Here is an 18058-nt window from a genome sequence, read left to right as displayed (position 1 = left end):
ACATAACTCCGTTTTTGAAACAATCCTAAAGGCAATACTTTCATTGTGCCTCTTTTACAGGTGAAGCAATTGATAAAAGAAAAGGCTATGTTACTTGTTCCAATTAGGTACCGTATGCAGAGTATAAGTCGACCTGAATATCAGCCAAAGGCACCCAATTCTACCACAAAAACATTAAAAATGTGAGCCCAACTGGGAGACTACTGTCAAGCACACTCCAAGAAACTCCACAGCACGTTTCTAAATATGTAGGTATTCTACAGAATAATAAAAATAATCAAGTTGAGAGGTACACTGCTACTCACTGTTATCAATATCCAGGGACATCTCTATCAGATATCAGTGAGAGGAGCTCTATTTGAGCAGTCTACTACACAGAATATACTTATAACCAAATTAATTTTTTCCCTTCCAACTGGCAATTCCTCCTTTACACTAATAGTTAATACATCCTAACCACCAGTTGTCGAAGGCACAAACATCAAGTTTTCCTCAATGAATACAGACTGTTTCAAATTATCTTCTGGTTTTTTGTTGTTGCCTAAATCGCACTTCATAGTTTAGACCTTATTCTGTATCTGCATCACTAAAACAGCCTGATAACTCATCTCCTTGACTACAGCCCTCTTCCTCCTCAAATCCAGTTTCACATTGTCATTAGAAGTTTCTTTATACCACTTGTATTTAACAGCTATGTTACTCCCCTGCTTATGAAATTTCCAAATTTCTTAGAAAAGCACAGTCTAAATAGCTTCAATAATAAGTCAAGTACAGCAGAAACACAACGGACAGATGAGAAAGAAAGCCTCAGGCTTATAACTTCTCAACTATTTTAAAGTTTAGAGACAACATTAAAAAGAGCTAGCAATTATACCGAGTTACTATAAGGTATTTATACTGAGGTTTTTATTCCAGAAAACTTAAAATAATAAATAAACAACAGAGTATCTACAAACTTGTTCAACAAAGAAATACTTATTTTTAATACATAAAGGTCAGGTTTTGTTTGGGGAAAATCCAATGAGATATGAAGCAGAGCCTTAAAGAAAGAATTTAACTTCTATGCTAGGGTCAAGGAACTATGGTGCTAATATAGGTACTATCTGAAAATGTAACAGTTTCAATTCCTTTCAGGAATAGACAACTACGAATAAAACTCACCACAAGCATAAGCAGTCTCTCTGTTGCCAAACTACACTACAGGAACAGAAACCTGTAACTAAATTCATGTAAGGCAGAAGTGCAGTTGAGTCAGTCAATGCCATGCCAGAAGCAATCCGTGACAGTGTTAGTTTATATAATGTGGACTGGTGGGGAACTCCTGATGAGGTATTTACATTTACAATACATTAATTGTTACTCAGGTAACTATATTGTAACCTGCAATTTTATAAAAAAATATATTTAAATTATCCACAATTATTGAGAGGAGACCACGCAGTCAGAAAAGGCAAAGTGGCAACGCGCATGATTTCAGGCATGTAAATACAATCTAAAAGTGATACACACATTAACAAATAAAACAGTAAGTTCATTCAGAAAAAGTGGGGAGTAAGAAAGGGAAATATATTTATACTACCATTTCAAGTGCTTTGACTCCTGGCCAAGTCTAACTTGGAACTCCATTCCTAGTAGCAAAGAAAAACTCCTAGATAATCTTTTTAAGTATTCCAAACAAGTTTAAGGAAAATATGTAAAATTTTAAGAGTAGAATAAAAAATTCATTTTTGATTACCTTTTCCAGCTTTTTGGCCTCAATGTGTCGGAGTACTTGTTCTCGCCAATCATGAGGGACTTTACTTTTTCCTGGAGGATCTAATAAAGAATGCTCAGAACCAACCCTGGCATTTGACCTTTTTGAAGGACTAGTCCGTGAATAATTGAAATCACTGACTGACATAGTTCTCTCTGGTATTTCTGTGACAGAGGGTCGAGCACTCTGAGGCCTTGGGGCATTCGGACCATCAATGCTGTATGTTCGTGCAGAAAGAGGTCTCTGTGATCCTAATAGCATGGGAGGTGTTCTGCCTACTGAATGTAGCTCCCTATATGACAAATAGTCCCCTTCAGGAATCTGGGCCCTCCTGTTGGGACCAGGATCACCAGGGTTTACCGAGGCTGTGGAGGACATACTACTCTGTCGCTGAATTGTGGGCCGAGTTGATCCAGGAGTGAGCCGGTCATTGGGTGAGACAGTCCACATCTCCCCAGGTCTTGCTGGACCAAGTCTCTGATGTAAATGGTATGAAGTATTAGCACGGACATTATTGTGATTAGAGAAATTCATATTTGCAGAATGTTTAGCATAATTGTGACTTTCTGTGCTTTCTGATCTAGGAAGGCGCTGAGGAGGGAAACCGGCATGATCTACTTGGGGATTTGGTTTGGAGTGCCACAAAGTATCTTTGGCTGCAGCACTACTATTACAACTACTGTACTGGATGTTATACTGTGGAGGCCCATATATCTGAGGCATAGATTGTGGGCCACATGCTGTGGGGCCTCTTAGAATATTTGGCTCTTCTGGATTATGATTTGAGTCAAACTTGAAAATTGTCTTTGTGCCTGATACTAAATCAGAAGATGAAGAAGAACCTGTAAATACTTGTAAAGGTTGATCATATAAAAGTGTGGCCGATTTGCTCCGGACTATGTTTTTCCCATCAACAGATGTTACGTTAGTTGTTGTACTTGGCTGCTGAGGTCCGTTATCACTAAGAATATCATAGATTTTTAGTCTTCCAGTCTCCATATTAGTTATGCTATGAGATTTCACAACAGGCCCGGTTGACCCACTTCTCTGTGGGGAAAGATCATCGGTGCTTTTGGAAATACCCATGTCAACAGAAGAGTCTGTGTCGAATAGTTCAGTCCTCCCAGGAGACTGCGACGCTTCCTGAGAATGCCCATTTACCTTCGTAATGGACTCCAGATCAGAATATGTGTTTCCATTTTCTAAGTGCTCAACTTCTTCTTCACCATTTATGTTTAAAAACCCCACTCCAAGGACTATATCCTCTGTCTTTGATCTTTCCACAATCTCTGGCTGAAATGTATCATTCATTACTAGTTTATTAAGATTCATATTGATATGGTCGAATTTGTGACATTCATCAGATGTGGCTGTTGAATCAACACCTTTCTCAATTAGAACCAATCGCTCCTCAATGTTCAAATCATATTCAGGGAGGTTAAAATCTTTTGTATCATGGATACTGAATTTTTCTTCCGTTGAATTATTCAAAATATCTCCATTGTGCAAAAGGTTATTAAAATTTTCATCTTCTTTCCTAAAACAAAGATAATTTTATGAAAAACAACACCAAGCCCAATTTATTAGTAAGGGTGACATTAAGATTTAATTACGATATATACTCATGTATAAGCCGAGTGTGCTGAAAAATGTGCTGAAAAACTGGGGTTTGGCTTATACACGGGTCAGTCAGTGGTACCCTAGCAAGGTGTAACATCTTGTGGTGATTGCCGTTCCTCCTCTGTTCACTCAAAGCCCTACTGACACCGCAGGGCTTTGAATGTTTGTTTACTCACATCTAAGCAATCAGAGTCCCCCTCTGATCTCTGTGTTAATTCACATCCTGCATTTCCCACCCTAGGCTTATACTCGAGTCAATCAGTTTTTCTGGTTTTCCAGGTAATAATTAGGTGCCTCGGCTTATACTCGGGTCGGCTTATATTCTAGTATATACGGTAGTTAATGTGTAGGTAACACAAAGTTAAAGAGTTCATGGAGTCACAATTAAAAGGAATTTACTGTAAAGCATTATTTTAATAAGCTTATTTCCATGAATACAGAACAACTAAAAACCAAAAATAGTACCTCTAGTATAGATAGTACTAAAAGTAGTTTAATAGGACTAAAGCAAGGCAGAAAAATGGACTTATGTATCTTCCTTTTCTGTTGCAGCCTTTTTGACTGTTTAAAATGAAATGGTTGAAAGATGGGCACATACATGGAAAGAACCAATAACTTGTACAATTGAGTAAAAAATTCTGAAGCATGACATTAAACCTATTATTTTCCCATACCAATTATTAAATTCAAATATGTAGATGGCAACATTGTCCAAAGCAAAGAGTTCCCCATAAAATACAGATGCAAAACAAAACAAAATTTAACCTCCCTCTTGGGATCTATGTTGTAGTTGCCTTATGATTTGTTTATTATGCAAATAAATTATTTTGTAAAATGTTCACAAACCTGACTTTGGAATTAATACCAATGCGAGTTTCTTTCACTGGAGAGCAGAGTGAAGTCTCTTGGCTGCTATCAGTATTAAGAGATACTGAATCAGACATTCGAGATGGAGAAGAACAATTGCTATTATTCTGATTGCTATTGTGGGTAGCTTCATCTGATAGAGAATCTGCGTCCTTTGTATCATCTGAAACAAAATAATTTAAGACAACAAAGTCATCAAGATTTGTGCAAAATGCCTGCCCTACCCCCAGAAGAATTTATTTCAGAGGACAGCACTGAATCTGCAGCTCTGAGAGGGGGTATGTCTGATCACAGCACACGAGAGCAAATGACGGGGGAGGAGTGGAGCACATCCTGGACCACCAAGCCTTGACAAAGAGATTCCTGCGCAGAGCAGCCAAACCAGAGACCATATGGCCGGCCCCACTAATGAGACACGACATCCCTCACTGACCCATAGCTTCAAAGGGGACAACACTGGAGACACAGTGTGGGAATCCTGCCTGATCTGATCCCACCACACCAGGGGAAAACACTTAAGGGCATGGAACAGAATAGCAAGGGGAACAGAGCAATGACGTCCCCAGGGAATACCAAAATTAGACTTTGGGGCCAGGGCTTGGTGCCCCATCAGACTCGGCCGGAAAACATTCCCAAAGGCCAACCAACAGTCCTTGAACTAAATACAACAAGCTTTTCTTTCTTGTTGTTGTATTCTGTTTTGTATTATGTCATTGGTTTGTTGTTTTGTTTTGTTTTCTTTTCTTTTGTTTCTTGGTTTTGCTATGTCTTGTTTTTGTGCATGTTACTATCTCCACAGGTCTGTCTAAATAAGATAGGCTGGATGAAAAATGTGGAAGAGAAAACCACGGGACCGACAGTTCCAGGGGGACATATGGGAGAGGAAGAGGTGGGGGGAAGGGAAGTGGTGTTAACAAACCCAGGGATTAGGGAACAAGTAATTCAAATTGGTGGTGAGGAGGGTGTAGGATGCCTGGTAGGCTGTGACCAAGGGTAAAGTAACCGAGAGAAATTACTGAAACCCAAAAGAAGGCTGAACATGATAGTGGGACAAGAGGAAAGAAAAAGGAAATAGAGGAAAGAGCTAGGAGTCAATGGGCATTTACAGAGGTCTGAATAAAGGCATGCACATATGTAAATATATTTATATATGAGGATGTGGAAATAGATCTAATAGATCTATGTGCATCTATTTATAGATTTAGCATTAAGGTAGCAGATGAACATTGGGCCTCCACTCAAGTACTCCCTCAATGCAAGAATACTTTGTTTTATTAAACTGGCATTTCATGATGCTCACCTTTCTGACACAGTCGCTGAAGACAAAGCGGGTGAATAAGGAAATGTGGTGAAGAAAGTTGATTGTCCTCGGCTATCAAAAGATATAGTGTCTGGGGTCTTAAAGGTAAAGGGGCCATTTAGTGACAAAGCCAACATGGAAGAAGCACACCAGCCTGTGCGATCACGAGGTGCTGAAGGGATCAGATATCAGGCATTAAAGACCAAAAAATCGTATTACTGTGTGCTCACCTTCCTGATACAATCGCTGAAGACAAATGAGTGCATAAGTAAATGTGGTAAAGAAAGTTGATGGTGCCTGATTATCAAAAGATATAGCGTCTGGGGTCTTGAAGGTAAACAAGCGGTTATCTAGCTCAGAAGCTCAACAAAGCCCGCATGGAAGCCCACCAGCCTGTGTGATCACGAGGCGTTGAAGGGTTCAGGTATCAGGCATCATCAGAACAAAAAAATCATATCATTGCGAATGAGGGGGAGTGCGGAGTGGAGACCCAAAGCCCATCTGTAGACAAGGGTCACATGGAGGACACAAGCTAGTCAGGATGCAGTGTAGCCACGATGAAACATACAACTTTCCTCTAGTTCATAAAAGGCTTCCCCCCCTGTCCCCCCACTATCATGATCCCAGTTCTACCTTACAAATCTGGCTAAACCAGAGCATGTACACTGGTACAGATAGCAACTGTAAACACAGGGAATCCAGGACAGATGACCCCTTCTTGACCAGTGGCGAGAGGCAATACCGGGAGGGTGGAATGGAAAGAGGGAACTGATTACAAGGACCTACATATAACCTCCTCCCTGAGAGAAGGACAACAGAAAAGTGGGTGAAGGAAGACGTTGGACAGTGTAAGATATGACAAGATAATAATTTATAAATTATCAAGGGTTCATGAGGGAGTGGATAGCGGGAAGGAATTGGGAAAAATGAGGAGCTGATGCCAGGGTCTTAAGTGGAGAGCAAATGTTTTGAGAATGATGAGGACAATGAATATACAAAATGTGCTTTACACAATTGATGTATGTATGGATTGTGATAAGAGTTATATGAGCCCCTAATAAAATGATTTTTAAAAATTTAAAACAAAAGAATTTGTGTAAAATGTATCCAGTGAAGAAAGATTACATGGTATTATTCTATACATGAGGTTACAAATATGATTAAGACAAGAAGAGTTACCACCTGAAAAGTCAGTTCTAATATACACATTAAAGTACAGAATTTTAAGTGAGAGCATTGTTTAATCATTGTTGAGATTACTCATTTGACTTATTTTAAATACAAAGATTACATTGAGCAATGCTCTCTACAGCCACCAACTAGTTTTAGTGCATGTGCTTTTCAACCCATTCATAATTTGAAAAAATTAATGATAAAAATTGCAGTTGAGTAAAAATTGCAGTTACATGCATAAAAATAATTTCGTACATGTGGAATTTCCTGATAACAGTAATAATAAGCAATGCAGTGGTGCAAGCATAAGCATCAAGCAAATAAAATTATTTCCACAAAAATTAGTTTTCTCTTCTGGTATTAAAAGCTTTATGGAATTATCAATAGTGAACCGACTTTTAAATATGTGCGATGACTGTGTATACGAAAAATACTGTTAAAATAATTTAATATCTTTATAACACTAACGACTACTTCTATCTAACTTAAGTCTAGTCAAATTACAGAAATACAGTATGCAGTAGGAAAAAAATCATAGATTATATATGAAATAGAGACCTTTTTGCACTTCCACAGAATTTAGCAGCACAGTGAAAGTATTCTAGATAGTGTTTACAGTTGAAAAAAGTACAGTCAACCTCAAGCCTAATGTATTTGGGGTAAAGGATTTTTAATTTTTTTTTTCCTCTAGGGGAAAGCACAAATACAATCCCCCACTACCACAAATTATGTAGTTGAGCTTCCCACATTTGGGGAAATCGCAGGGTCCACCACATCCAGAGTGCAACGGATAAGCCTTGCCCTGGGAAAACCACCTTCATGATCATGGTATCTCCCTGCCAGGTAAATATGGATTTTTAACTTTTTTCCATTTATCTTTTTTTGAACATTTTATTAGGGGCTCATACAATTCTTATCACAATCCATACATCAATTGTACAAAGCACATCTGTACATTCTTTGCCCTAACCATTTTCAAAGCATTTGCTCTCCACTTAAGCCCTTTGCATCAGGTCCTTTTTTCATTCCCCTCCCTCCTCGCTCCTCCCTCCCTCATGAGCCCTTGATAATTTATAGATTGTTATTTTGTCATATCTTGCCCTATTCGGAGTCCCCCCCCCTTCTCTGCCGCCCGTCTCCCAGGGAGGACGTCACATGTGGATCCTTGTAGTCAGTTCCCCCTTTCCTACCCACTCACCCTCTACTCTCCCAGTTATCGCCCCTCACACCCGTGGTCCTGAAGGTATCATCCACCCTGGATTCCCTGTGCCTCTAGCTCCCATATGCACCAGTGTACAACCTCTGCCCTATCCAGTCCTGCAAGGTAGAATTCGGATCATGATAGTTGGGGGGAAGAAGCATCCAGGATCTGGGGGAAAGCTGTGTTCTTCATCGGTACTACATTGCACCCTGACTGACCCATCTCCTCTCCTAAAGCCCTCTGTGAGGTGATCTCCAGGGGCCGACAAATGGGCTTTGGGTCTCCACTCTGCACTTCCCCCTTCATTCACTATGATACACACACACACACACACACACACACACACACACACATTTTTGCATGATGCCTTATACCTGGTCCCTTTGGCACCTCGTGATCGCACAGGCTGGTGTGCTTCTTCCATGTGCGCTTTGTTGCTTCTGAGCTAGACGCCCCTTGCTCACCTTCAAGCCTTTAAAACCCCAGACACTATCTCTTTTGATAGCCGGGCACCATCAGCTTTCTTCGCCACATTTGCTTATCCACCCATTTGTCTTCGGCGATCATATCATGGAGGTGTGCAGCCAATGATATGATTTTTTTGTTCTTTGATGCCTGATAACTGATCCCTTCGGGACCACTCGATCACACAGGCTGGTGTGTTCTTCCATGTGGACTTTGTTGCTTCTGAGCTAGATGGCCGCTTGTTTATCTTCAAGCCTTTAAGACCCAGTCACTATCTTCTCTTTTGATAGCCGGGCACCATCAGCTTTCTTCACCACATTTACTTGTTCACCCGCTTTGGCTTCAGCAGTTGTGTCGGGAGGGAGAGCATCGTAGAGTGCCGTATTTTTAATTTTTAAAGTAATGTTATAAACAGGTGCCCTTACATGTTGGGCTGCTAACTGTTGGTTGGCCAGTAGTTGAAATCAACAGCTGCTCCAAGGGACACAGCTTTCTACTCCTGTCGAGAAGTAGTCTCAGAAACCCAAGGGGCAGCCTGACCCTGTCCTATAGGGTCACTGTGAGTTCACATTAATTTGATGGCAGCGAGTTTTTTCCCTTAAAACAGGTAGTTGATTAGTCCTTTCTAGCTACACTCTTCAACATGGGGCTGGCGTGAAAATCACTAACATTTTACTAAGCGCTCAACAATGATGATGATGATGATACACTGATGTCGGGAAGGGTAAGAGTGGTAAACATTTGGTCGAGTTATTACAGAGACATTCAGACAGTGGTAGGACGGCATGACAGAGAAAGAAGGGGAAAGGACAGATTCCCTTTACTTCTTAAGAGTGTGAGGTTCTAAGTTACACGAAAGAATGGATGGGCAGTTTGGGATACAGCATCTAAAACCCACCAGGTACTGCATTAGATTTTGGTGCTTCTGTCCATTTGATATATACAAAAACCTCATTAGCCTCATTGTATGTCAAATTAAAAATGTTCACATTGGTAAAATGAAATAATTCAATGATCACACAGCCATTTTAGCAATGGAAATTGAATTAAAATCTAGGCGTCATGTCCTTATAAAGAAATACATAGGTGGGAGAGAAAAGATGTGTCATTAACTTTCTTTAAAAATAAGACACTAGCACTTCGAGAAAGACAGATATTTTCAGAAGCATAATTCCATTTAATGAAATATATTCCAGAAATTTGATTATTAATGCTTTCCTTCAACATCTAACCTTTTTTGTTATTACTCAGGGCTACCACTTTTGGTTGGTTGATAGAGGTTTCAATTAATGGTGGTCGCATCTCTGCCATTTTCATCTCTTCATCAGAAGAAAGTTCTTCAGATTCCTAATTTAAAGAAAAAAAGAGAAATATTTATAATCATTAATTTTTTATTTCTCAAATAAATATTAAGTCATGGGAACTTTAAAGGGAAGAAAATATTAATTAAGAACACATATGAAACATTTTTTTACATTGATAATGACTCTAACTAGTATGTAATTTATATTAACTCCTCCAAGGTATGAGTCAGAGTGGACTCAACAATAGTGGGTTTTAGTTTTTTCAAGATATAGCAATAAAACTTGGGAAATTATTTAACTATATGTAATAATTTTCTGCAAAAATTCATAATTCAAGAGAATTAACGAATGACTATGTGCTTCGTAATAGAGTTGAATAGTAGAGAAGTAAAAATACATGAAACACAATCTTTGTGTTGAAAAACTTTAATGAGGGAACAGTTTCCCCCTAATACTCAAATTCATTCTATCAAAGACCATTGAATCCTAAGAATTCAGCAGGGCTTAGGGATTCTGCTATTCATAAATCAATGTCAATCTCTACTAAACTTGAAGATAAGCCCTAATTAATCTATATAAATTGTGATAAGAATTGTACGAGCCCCCAATAAAATCATTAAAAAAAAATGTAACTTAACCATTGAATGCTATCACATGCCAAAAAAGTTATACAGTAGTCAACAGATAAAATGGAAAATTTGTAATACTTTATAGACTTTATATAAAAGATACATATATACTAGGTGTTTAATTAGTGTGTTAGTCTGGGTACTTTAGAGAACCAAATCCACAAAAACTCATATATATGAGAGAGTTTTATAGAAAGGTTATATGTGCATCAAGAAAACATCCCAACTCAGTGCTGCCCAAGCCCACAAGTCCGACATAACTCATTAACCCATATGTCCAACACCAATCCAGAAAATCCTCCTCCATCTCACAGAGCAGACGCAATGACACCGACTGCAGGAGGAAAGCTGAGTCAGTGAATGTGCAAGCATCTCAGCACTGGCAGGGGTCTCCACACGGCTGCTCCAGCATCCAGGACTGTACTGGGGTAGGTCCATGTGGCTTCTCCTTGGGGATGTCTTTCAGGAAGTGAGCCTTGCCAGCTGAAGCAGGGAACTGGCTAAGGCAGCTGCACCCTGGTGCAACCATCAGAAAGCAAGAGACCCAAGAACTAGAAAGGAGAGGCTCACCAAGCCATTTATCCCTACCCTTCAATTAACCACGCATGTGTTTATCAGCCAGGTTGGCACAATAAATTAACTAACTCAATTATATAATAAGTTTATGAATAAATAACAAAATTCAGAACTAGAAGGTTAAGTTCTACAACAAAGGGCCATTTAGTAAACATTGTTTGGCTTTGCAGGGGTGTCATTGTAGCATAAAAACAGCTACCAACAATATAAAAACAAATGCAGTTATTTCAAAATTTTATGGCACTGAAATTTTAATCACATACAAATTTTGTGTCATGAAATATAATTTGTCTTGACTTTTATTCAGTCATTTAATAATGTAAAAGCTAGCATTAGTTTGTTTACCACACAGGCCCGTTTTGTGTGCAGCACAGCTATAGAATGTTCTGCAATGGCAAGTATTAAATGCTACTTAAGACAAGGTGGTAAACTTAAGAAGAGAATGACATTCTGAGCACAAGGAGACCAGGAGCTAAATAATGGCATACAGGTCAGTAGTAATTTCATGCAGTTGGAACTCAAGATAAGTGGCATGAAAGACAGAAAAGGTGAATTATATTGTGTGGTAAATGTTATGCTTTGAGTATGAACTCAATGAAGTATGCATAGGTCATCACTGAAGATGCCAATTCAGAAACTTAAGATCAGAATTATTCTTCAAAATGACCACTTGTTTAAACACTCAATGGTATTTAAGAATATACATGAAGAAGAGACTAGAGCAAAGAAATGTAGCTATTATAATATGAGTAGGTCTGGGACTTGGTAGGAAAGAGACAGTGAGAACGAGCGTGAGGAGAACCAAAAAGACTTGCCGACTAGATGGAGCACTGGAGACACCGTGATTAAAGTTCACCACAGGAGACAGAAGTGGCAGTCTGCTACCAGAAACCCTAGAGGACAGTTCTCTTCTGTCCTCTACAGGTGGCTGCTTTGAGTTGCTTTGAGTCAATTCAGCAATTGGACTAAAACAGGGATCAGAATGACTAGATAAATACATACAATGAGAGAGTAGAAAGAAAAGGAAACAGTCTCATCCAGTTCTTAACATCTACAACATTTGAACTTTCTGCTTCATGAATCTATTATATGCCAGGGCTTTGGGAGCTATAACCTCTTCAATCTGCTCCCAATTTTCTGTTTCCTTTGCTTATTCCAAGTCCTCTTTCTGCAAGTAGCCCGTGGCTTTTGCTTTCTTCTTTTGATCTCTTGGAATACTGCATTTACTTCAATTATTGTTTAATGTATGCAATTCTTCAATTTTAATCTAGCTTTGATTTCTCTTCTGAGATAAAGAATACTATTTTTTAAATTTCCCACTGAATTTGTCTAACAAGAGTTTTGTGACTTATTGAAATTTCACATATCCAAAAATTTCCCCACTGAATTTGTTTCTTCTATTTATGTTAATGACACCAACATAATATATCATCAATATGCACAATATGCTTCCTGTAGTGTTTCTGTGTTCTAAGTTCCAGATGGCACTTTCCACTATCATTATACAAAAGGCCCTCTAACTTGGGAGACTACAGTAGTGGTTGCTAAAAAATCCTAGTACATAGCTCTATTATAACTCATGAAAGCCTGCAGTGCCTCCAAAAACATTATAGAACACACTGATTCCAAATTCCTTGGCTTAGGCATCAAGTGCCTCCATACATAGGAAACATGTTGTTTTAAGAACATCGCATTTTCTAAATGCTAGTTTGGTATTAATTATTCCTTCCACACTTCTCTTCTGCCAACTGAAATCTTTCAAAATACAGGCACATGACTTCCTTCTCTTTATATAATGCTTCGTTCATAACCAGAATAGAATCTCTTTTCTAAATTTCTGTATACACTTAGCAGAGTTTACTACCTTAAGGATGTATGCACTAATTTTCATATATTTATTCATTTATCTGTGCCACCACCTTACATCAAATGAATATTAGAAATTCCTCACTAGGAATCAAGTGACAGTTTGTTTATAAATATATAGATTAACACAAATAAATCTCATCCGACTAAATCTTATTTTTAAATTACGGAGCCTTTCTATGCAGTATTACAAAGATATTCACTGCTACATTGTGACTGGCCTTTTATTTTAATGAACTTTTGGATGGTGACTGGTCTGAAAGATTAATATAAAAACAGGTTTCTTTATTTCCCTTGATCTTATTCCTGTCCTTATCACCTGAAGGAATGGATTACCAATTCTATCTACTGAGCAATGGAAAGGTTAAAAAGCAGATTCTAAAATGAATCCCAGCGAACACTTAAGGAAGAGGAAATAAACTCTTTCACTAGTGAAATATCTCTTCCAGAGAAATTTGTTAGAGTTGTACCAAGGAATTTGGTCACTTTTTCATAGTCTAGGTGCACTGTATATAATGACATCTTGAGTGAGGTGATGCATCCTAAAGTACATTTAAAACCCATGTAGATGTCACCTCAGATAGAGAAGATTGAACACAGTTTGAATTTCTATAAATGCAGATGCTATTATAAACCCACAATATCACTATTTCTATAGATCAGTGCTCTCCCAAAGAACTTTCTGTAGTGGTAAAAAAAATGTTCTCTGTGCTGTCCAACACAGCAACCACTAACTAGTCATTCGTACACCTAAATGGCTAGTGGAACTGAGAAACAAAAATCTAACTTTAATGAACCTAAATAACCATATTATCTAGTGACTATGATATTGGACAGCATACTTATAAATAAAGAAGATTTCAAGTGATCATTTTAAACACAGCTTCCCTATATTATATTATTACCAATAGTGTATGAGAATAAAAAATGATGCAGTTACTTTGGAAAATTGGCAGTTCTCAAGTAGTTAACACTTGAAAGTAACAATGATTTAGCAATTACACACGTAGGCATATACTTTAAAGAAATGAAAAGATATGCCTACACCAAAACTTGTATATGGATGTTGATAGCAGCATGACATATAACAGCAAAAAGGCAGAAACCAGCCAAGTGTGCATTAAATTACGTGATGAGTCAAGATTAGCAAAATGTTGACTATTTATACCATGGACAACTATTCAGCCTAAAAAAGGATGAATGATTGATGTATGTATTTATTCCTTTATACACACTTGTAGAACAGACAGTATAGAAAGTGAAAGAAGCCAGTTACAAAAGACCACACATTGTATCATTTCACTTATATGAAAATGTCCAGAATAGGCAAAGTTAAGAGACAGAAAATAGACTAGCTGTTGCTTGGATAAAGGAGACAAGAGTATTTGGGGGGGTAATGGAATTGGTCTAAAATAAATTGTGGTAGTGATTGCACAACACTGACTATACTGAAAGTCACAGAATCATACACTTTGAGTGAATTGCATAGGGTGCAAATGACATTTCAATAACTGGTTTTATTTAAGTTATAGCTTGTACTGGTTGTATAGAAGAAACTGTTAACTAATATAATTTATCAACAAGTCAAGAAAAAAATTCACCTTGAAGAATAAGTACTGAATAAGTTGTTGGCCTTGAAGGATCGGAAGAACCATACATTCTCAGAGAACACCAAGGTCAATTGATATAATTCACAAAGACTAGCTCTCCTTCTATGGGGCAAGTATTTCTATCTCCTTATCTAGAGGAAAGAAGAGTGACGAAAATCAAGACATGTAGCGGAAACTCATCTTTACAACCTAGAGACCAGAAGAACTAGATAGTGGTTAGTTACCACTACCCAACAGTGATCATAGTAGAAAGTCCTGAATCAAGTTGGAAAAATGTGGGACAATACTTAAAATCATAAAAGAGACCAGGTTTACTGGCTGGACAAAGACTGGTGGGGCATCCAAAACTAAGACCTTTGCCCTTCGATCTGGAATTGAACTCCCCTCTAAACAATCAAGCAAGATTAAAAGGGCAGCATTTACCCATGGACAAAGGTCAGAGAGTTAGATAAAGAGAAGGAATAGAAATAGGTGAAACAGTGAGAAAGTGGAATAAGTGATGGTACATTTAAGGGATTATAATGGAGGAGTACAAATTGTTGAATGTAAAACTATAATCAGTTCTGTAAACATTCACCTAATTCACAAGTTAAAATCCAAAACCTGAAATAAACAAGCCAAACAATTAAGAAATTCTAATAGCAAATTGTATTTCTCATTTTTAAATCACAGAAATAAATACTATCACAGATATTTTTTAATTAGATGTTACAGAAGAAAGAACGGCCTCAAACTAATTTACACAGTAAAATTTACATAGTAAACAGTGGGTATAAAATTTTTCTAAGATTAATGTGATAAAAGTGATACGCTTTTGGAAAATAATACATTTTTAATGAAAAATGCATTCATCACTATTTTTTTATTAAATGCTTTTACTGGGGACTCCTATCTTTTATCAGAATCCGTACATTCATCCAGTGTTTCAAGCACATTTGCAAATATGCTGCCAACATCATTTTCAAAGCATTCTCTTCCCACTTGAGCCTGATATTATATCCCCCTTTCTTTCCCCTCCCTCATGAACCCTTGGTAAGTGATAGATTATTTTCCTATCTTACATCGTCCCTCACCCTCTTCCCTGTTGGTTCATTGCCCTAGCGGGTGGTTACAGGTTGATCCCTGTGACTGATGATGTCTTTCTCTTCCTCCCCTACCCTCATCCTCCTGGTTTCTCTACTCAATGTAGGCCCGGAGGGGGTTACACCATATTTTCTATCATTGATTGGGACTTCTCACATCATACTTCGTAACCATGTATTAATAAATGGGAAGTTTTTGTGACTGCTCCAGAGAAATGTATAAGGCCATACCTCAAAAGCATCACTGTGGTTCACGATATGCTTCAGATTCTCAGAGACTTTCACATGAGCCACAGGACTGACCTCGATTTCAGGGTCATTGATCTTCTGTACGGAACTCCCGGTCATATACTTTTCTCTTTCCTCAGCTTTACTTTTTACCAGAGAGGTACTTTCTGAAGCCTAAATAAAAGAGAAGGAATTTATATTCTTTGAAATTTATAATAGTTTTATTGGCATATAATTCACATCTCACACAATCCAATAGTTCAATCACATCAAGAAGAGTTATACAATTATCACCACAATCAGTTTTAGAATATTTTCTTCCTTCTTACACTTGATCATAACTTCCATTCCCACCCCCAACCTCCCCTACCACATCCACAAGGACCTATTAATTTAGTTACTGTTTTCTTTAGGTTTACCTCTCCTGGGTTTCAAATAGAGAAAAATATTAAAAACAATAACAATAACAAACTAACAATGATAAAAAGTAAAACATAAAAACTCGATCAAAAAGAAAGCAAAAATATAAAAAACTAGAACAAAGTTAAATGGGTAAAAGGGAGATCAAATGATAAAGTATTCAGATGAAAATTTAAACCTAATTTACCGTTTCATAAGTTGGGTAATGCTTAAACAAGGAAACTTCAAAAATAGAAACCTTTGGCAGTTAAATAAAATGCTTGTTTAGGTGAGAATTGAGCTGCTAGGAACAATGTCAACAGTTCAAAACCACCAGCCATTCAGAACCCCCCAGGACGAGTTCTACTCTATCTTATACGGTTGCTAAGTCAGAGTTGACTCCATGATTGCCTAAGTGCACTTGGTTTGGTTGTTAGCTGCCACTGAGCCCAACTCAGCAACACCATGTACACAGCAGAGTGATTTTCAAGACTGCAGCCTTTAAAGAGTAGATTCTCAAGGCTCATCTTCCGAGGAGCCATTGGTTGAGTTTGAACTGCCAAACTATTGGTCAGTGCTTCAGTGATTAATCATTTGTACCACCGGGGCTCCTAACGTTTTAACTCTAACCCACTGTTGAAGACTCAATTCTGCTTCATAGCAACCACATAGGCTATTACAGAATATCCCGCAGGGCATCCATAGTTGTAAATGCTTTTTTAATCCTTAATGTAAAAATATATTTTATTGTGTTTTTGGTAAACATTTACACAGAAAATTAGGTTTCCATTTAACAAGTCCATACATGTTATTTACATTTTACATTTACAATTTGAGTATCCTCATTATTTCTGTTCTCGTTAGTTCAATTCCGTTATTCCAACTGTCCCTTTCACCCTGTTTGGTTTCATATAGATGATTCTTTAAATTTTGCAGTTGAGAATACAGAGATCAAAACATTTAAAATCTTCTGCAAGTACCAAGTAGTGACAATGATCATACCTTTGAGTTAAGAAAACATTTTCACCTGTTTTCTCAGTTGATTTTCAGTTCCTGTCTAATCTGAATTTGTTTGTCAATTTGATTCCTATAGATGTTGTTCTCAACCTTCCTAATGTTGCGACCCTTTAACACAGTTCCTCATGTTGTAGTAACCCCTGACTATAAATTTCATTGCTACTTCATAGCTGTCATTTTGCTACTGTTATGAATTGTCATGTAAATATCTGATATGCAGGATGGATTTTCACTGTAACAAACTGAACATAATGAAAGCAGAGTGATTCATCACAAAAACTATGTAATTATATATTATGAAATATTTATTTCTAATACAGATAAATGAAATTTTGTCTTGAAGGATGGTGTAGCATGGGTAACAGTTTTCTCTCTGGGTACTTGTATGTGGGCGGACCCGCCTGGAGACAGAGGGGCCGTGTCTGTTTTTTACAATGGCCTTAGGCAAACCCTGAAAGGGTGGTACAGGTTGAGAACTGCTGCTATAGACCATTCTTACAAGAGCATTATGTTTAAAGCGTAACTTTTTTTTTAAACTACTGAAGCTAAATCACTTCAGTTTTAAGATTTCAGGGGAAAGGCAGATTTTTTATAGAATTTGAAATTCTGTTCTACATTATTCCTCTTTTGATCAAGATTCTGCTATGAAGTCTTAATTCAAAGGATCAGTATGATAACTAGGCACTAAATAACTCTTTTGAGCTCAGTTGTTCATGGAGGCAATTAGCCACACATTCCGTATGCTCCTATTTCTGACTCTCCTCCTTCCTCTGTTGCTTTAGGTGTACCAAGATCAACTGTGCTTTAGATGAGCACTTTCAACCTATTTTGTGTTGGTATTATGAATCTGTATCATAAACATGGGAAACCAAAATGAAATTTGTCCAACTACCCTAAAAATGACGTTTTGACAGACTAATCTAGATCATATATCCAATTGGTATTCAAGGAACAAATTCTGACTAGTA

At 37.7% G+C, this 18058-nt stretch overlaps 1 protein-coding gene and 1 non-coding gene across 8 annotated transcripts in view; both read right to left on the bottom strand.

Annotated features, from left to right (window-relative positions):
• ERBIN (erbb2 interacting protein) overlaps positions 1-18058 on the bottom strand; it is a 153124-nt gene that overhangs the window by 14948 nt on the left and 120118 nt on the right. For all 7 annotated transcript variants that reach the window (XM_075541104.1, XM_075541099.1, XM_075541101.1 and 4 more), the window contains exons 18-21: positions 15678-15848; positions 9612-9726; positions 4220-4403; positions 1736-3290 (exon numbers count right to left, since the gene is read on the bottom strand). In XM_075541104.1, coding sequence (XP_075397219.1) covers positions 1736-3290; positions 4220-4403; positions 9612-9726; positions 15678-15848 — 2025 coding nt within the window. The remainder of the gene's footprint in view (positions 1-1735; positions 3291-4219; positions 4404-9611; positions 9727-15677; positions 15849-18058) is intronic.
• Positions 7402-7564, bottom strand: LOC142441737 (U1 spliceosomal RNA). Its single transcript, XR_012783087.1, has one exon. It is a non-coding gene; the product is annotated as a U1 spliceosomal RNA (small nuclear RNA).

This window comes from Tenrec ecaudatus, chromosome 2 (assembly GCF_050624435.1).
Source record: "Tenrec ecaudatus isolate mTenEca1 chromosome 2, mTenEca1.hap1, whole genome shotgun sequence".
Classification (NCBI taxonomy): domain Eukaryota; kingdom Metazoa; phylum Chordata; class Mammalia; order Afrosoricida; family Tenrecidae; genus Tenrec; species Tenrec ecaudatus.
The sequence above is the reverse complement of the archived record's forward strand: the minus strand, read 5'-3'. Positions and strand labels throughout refer to the sequence as shown.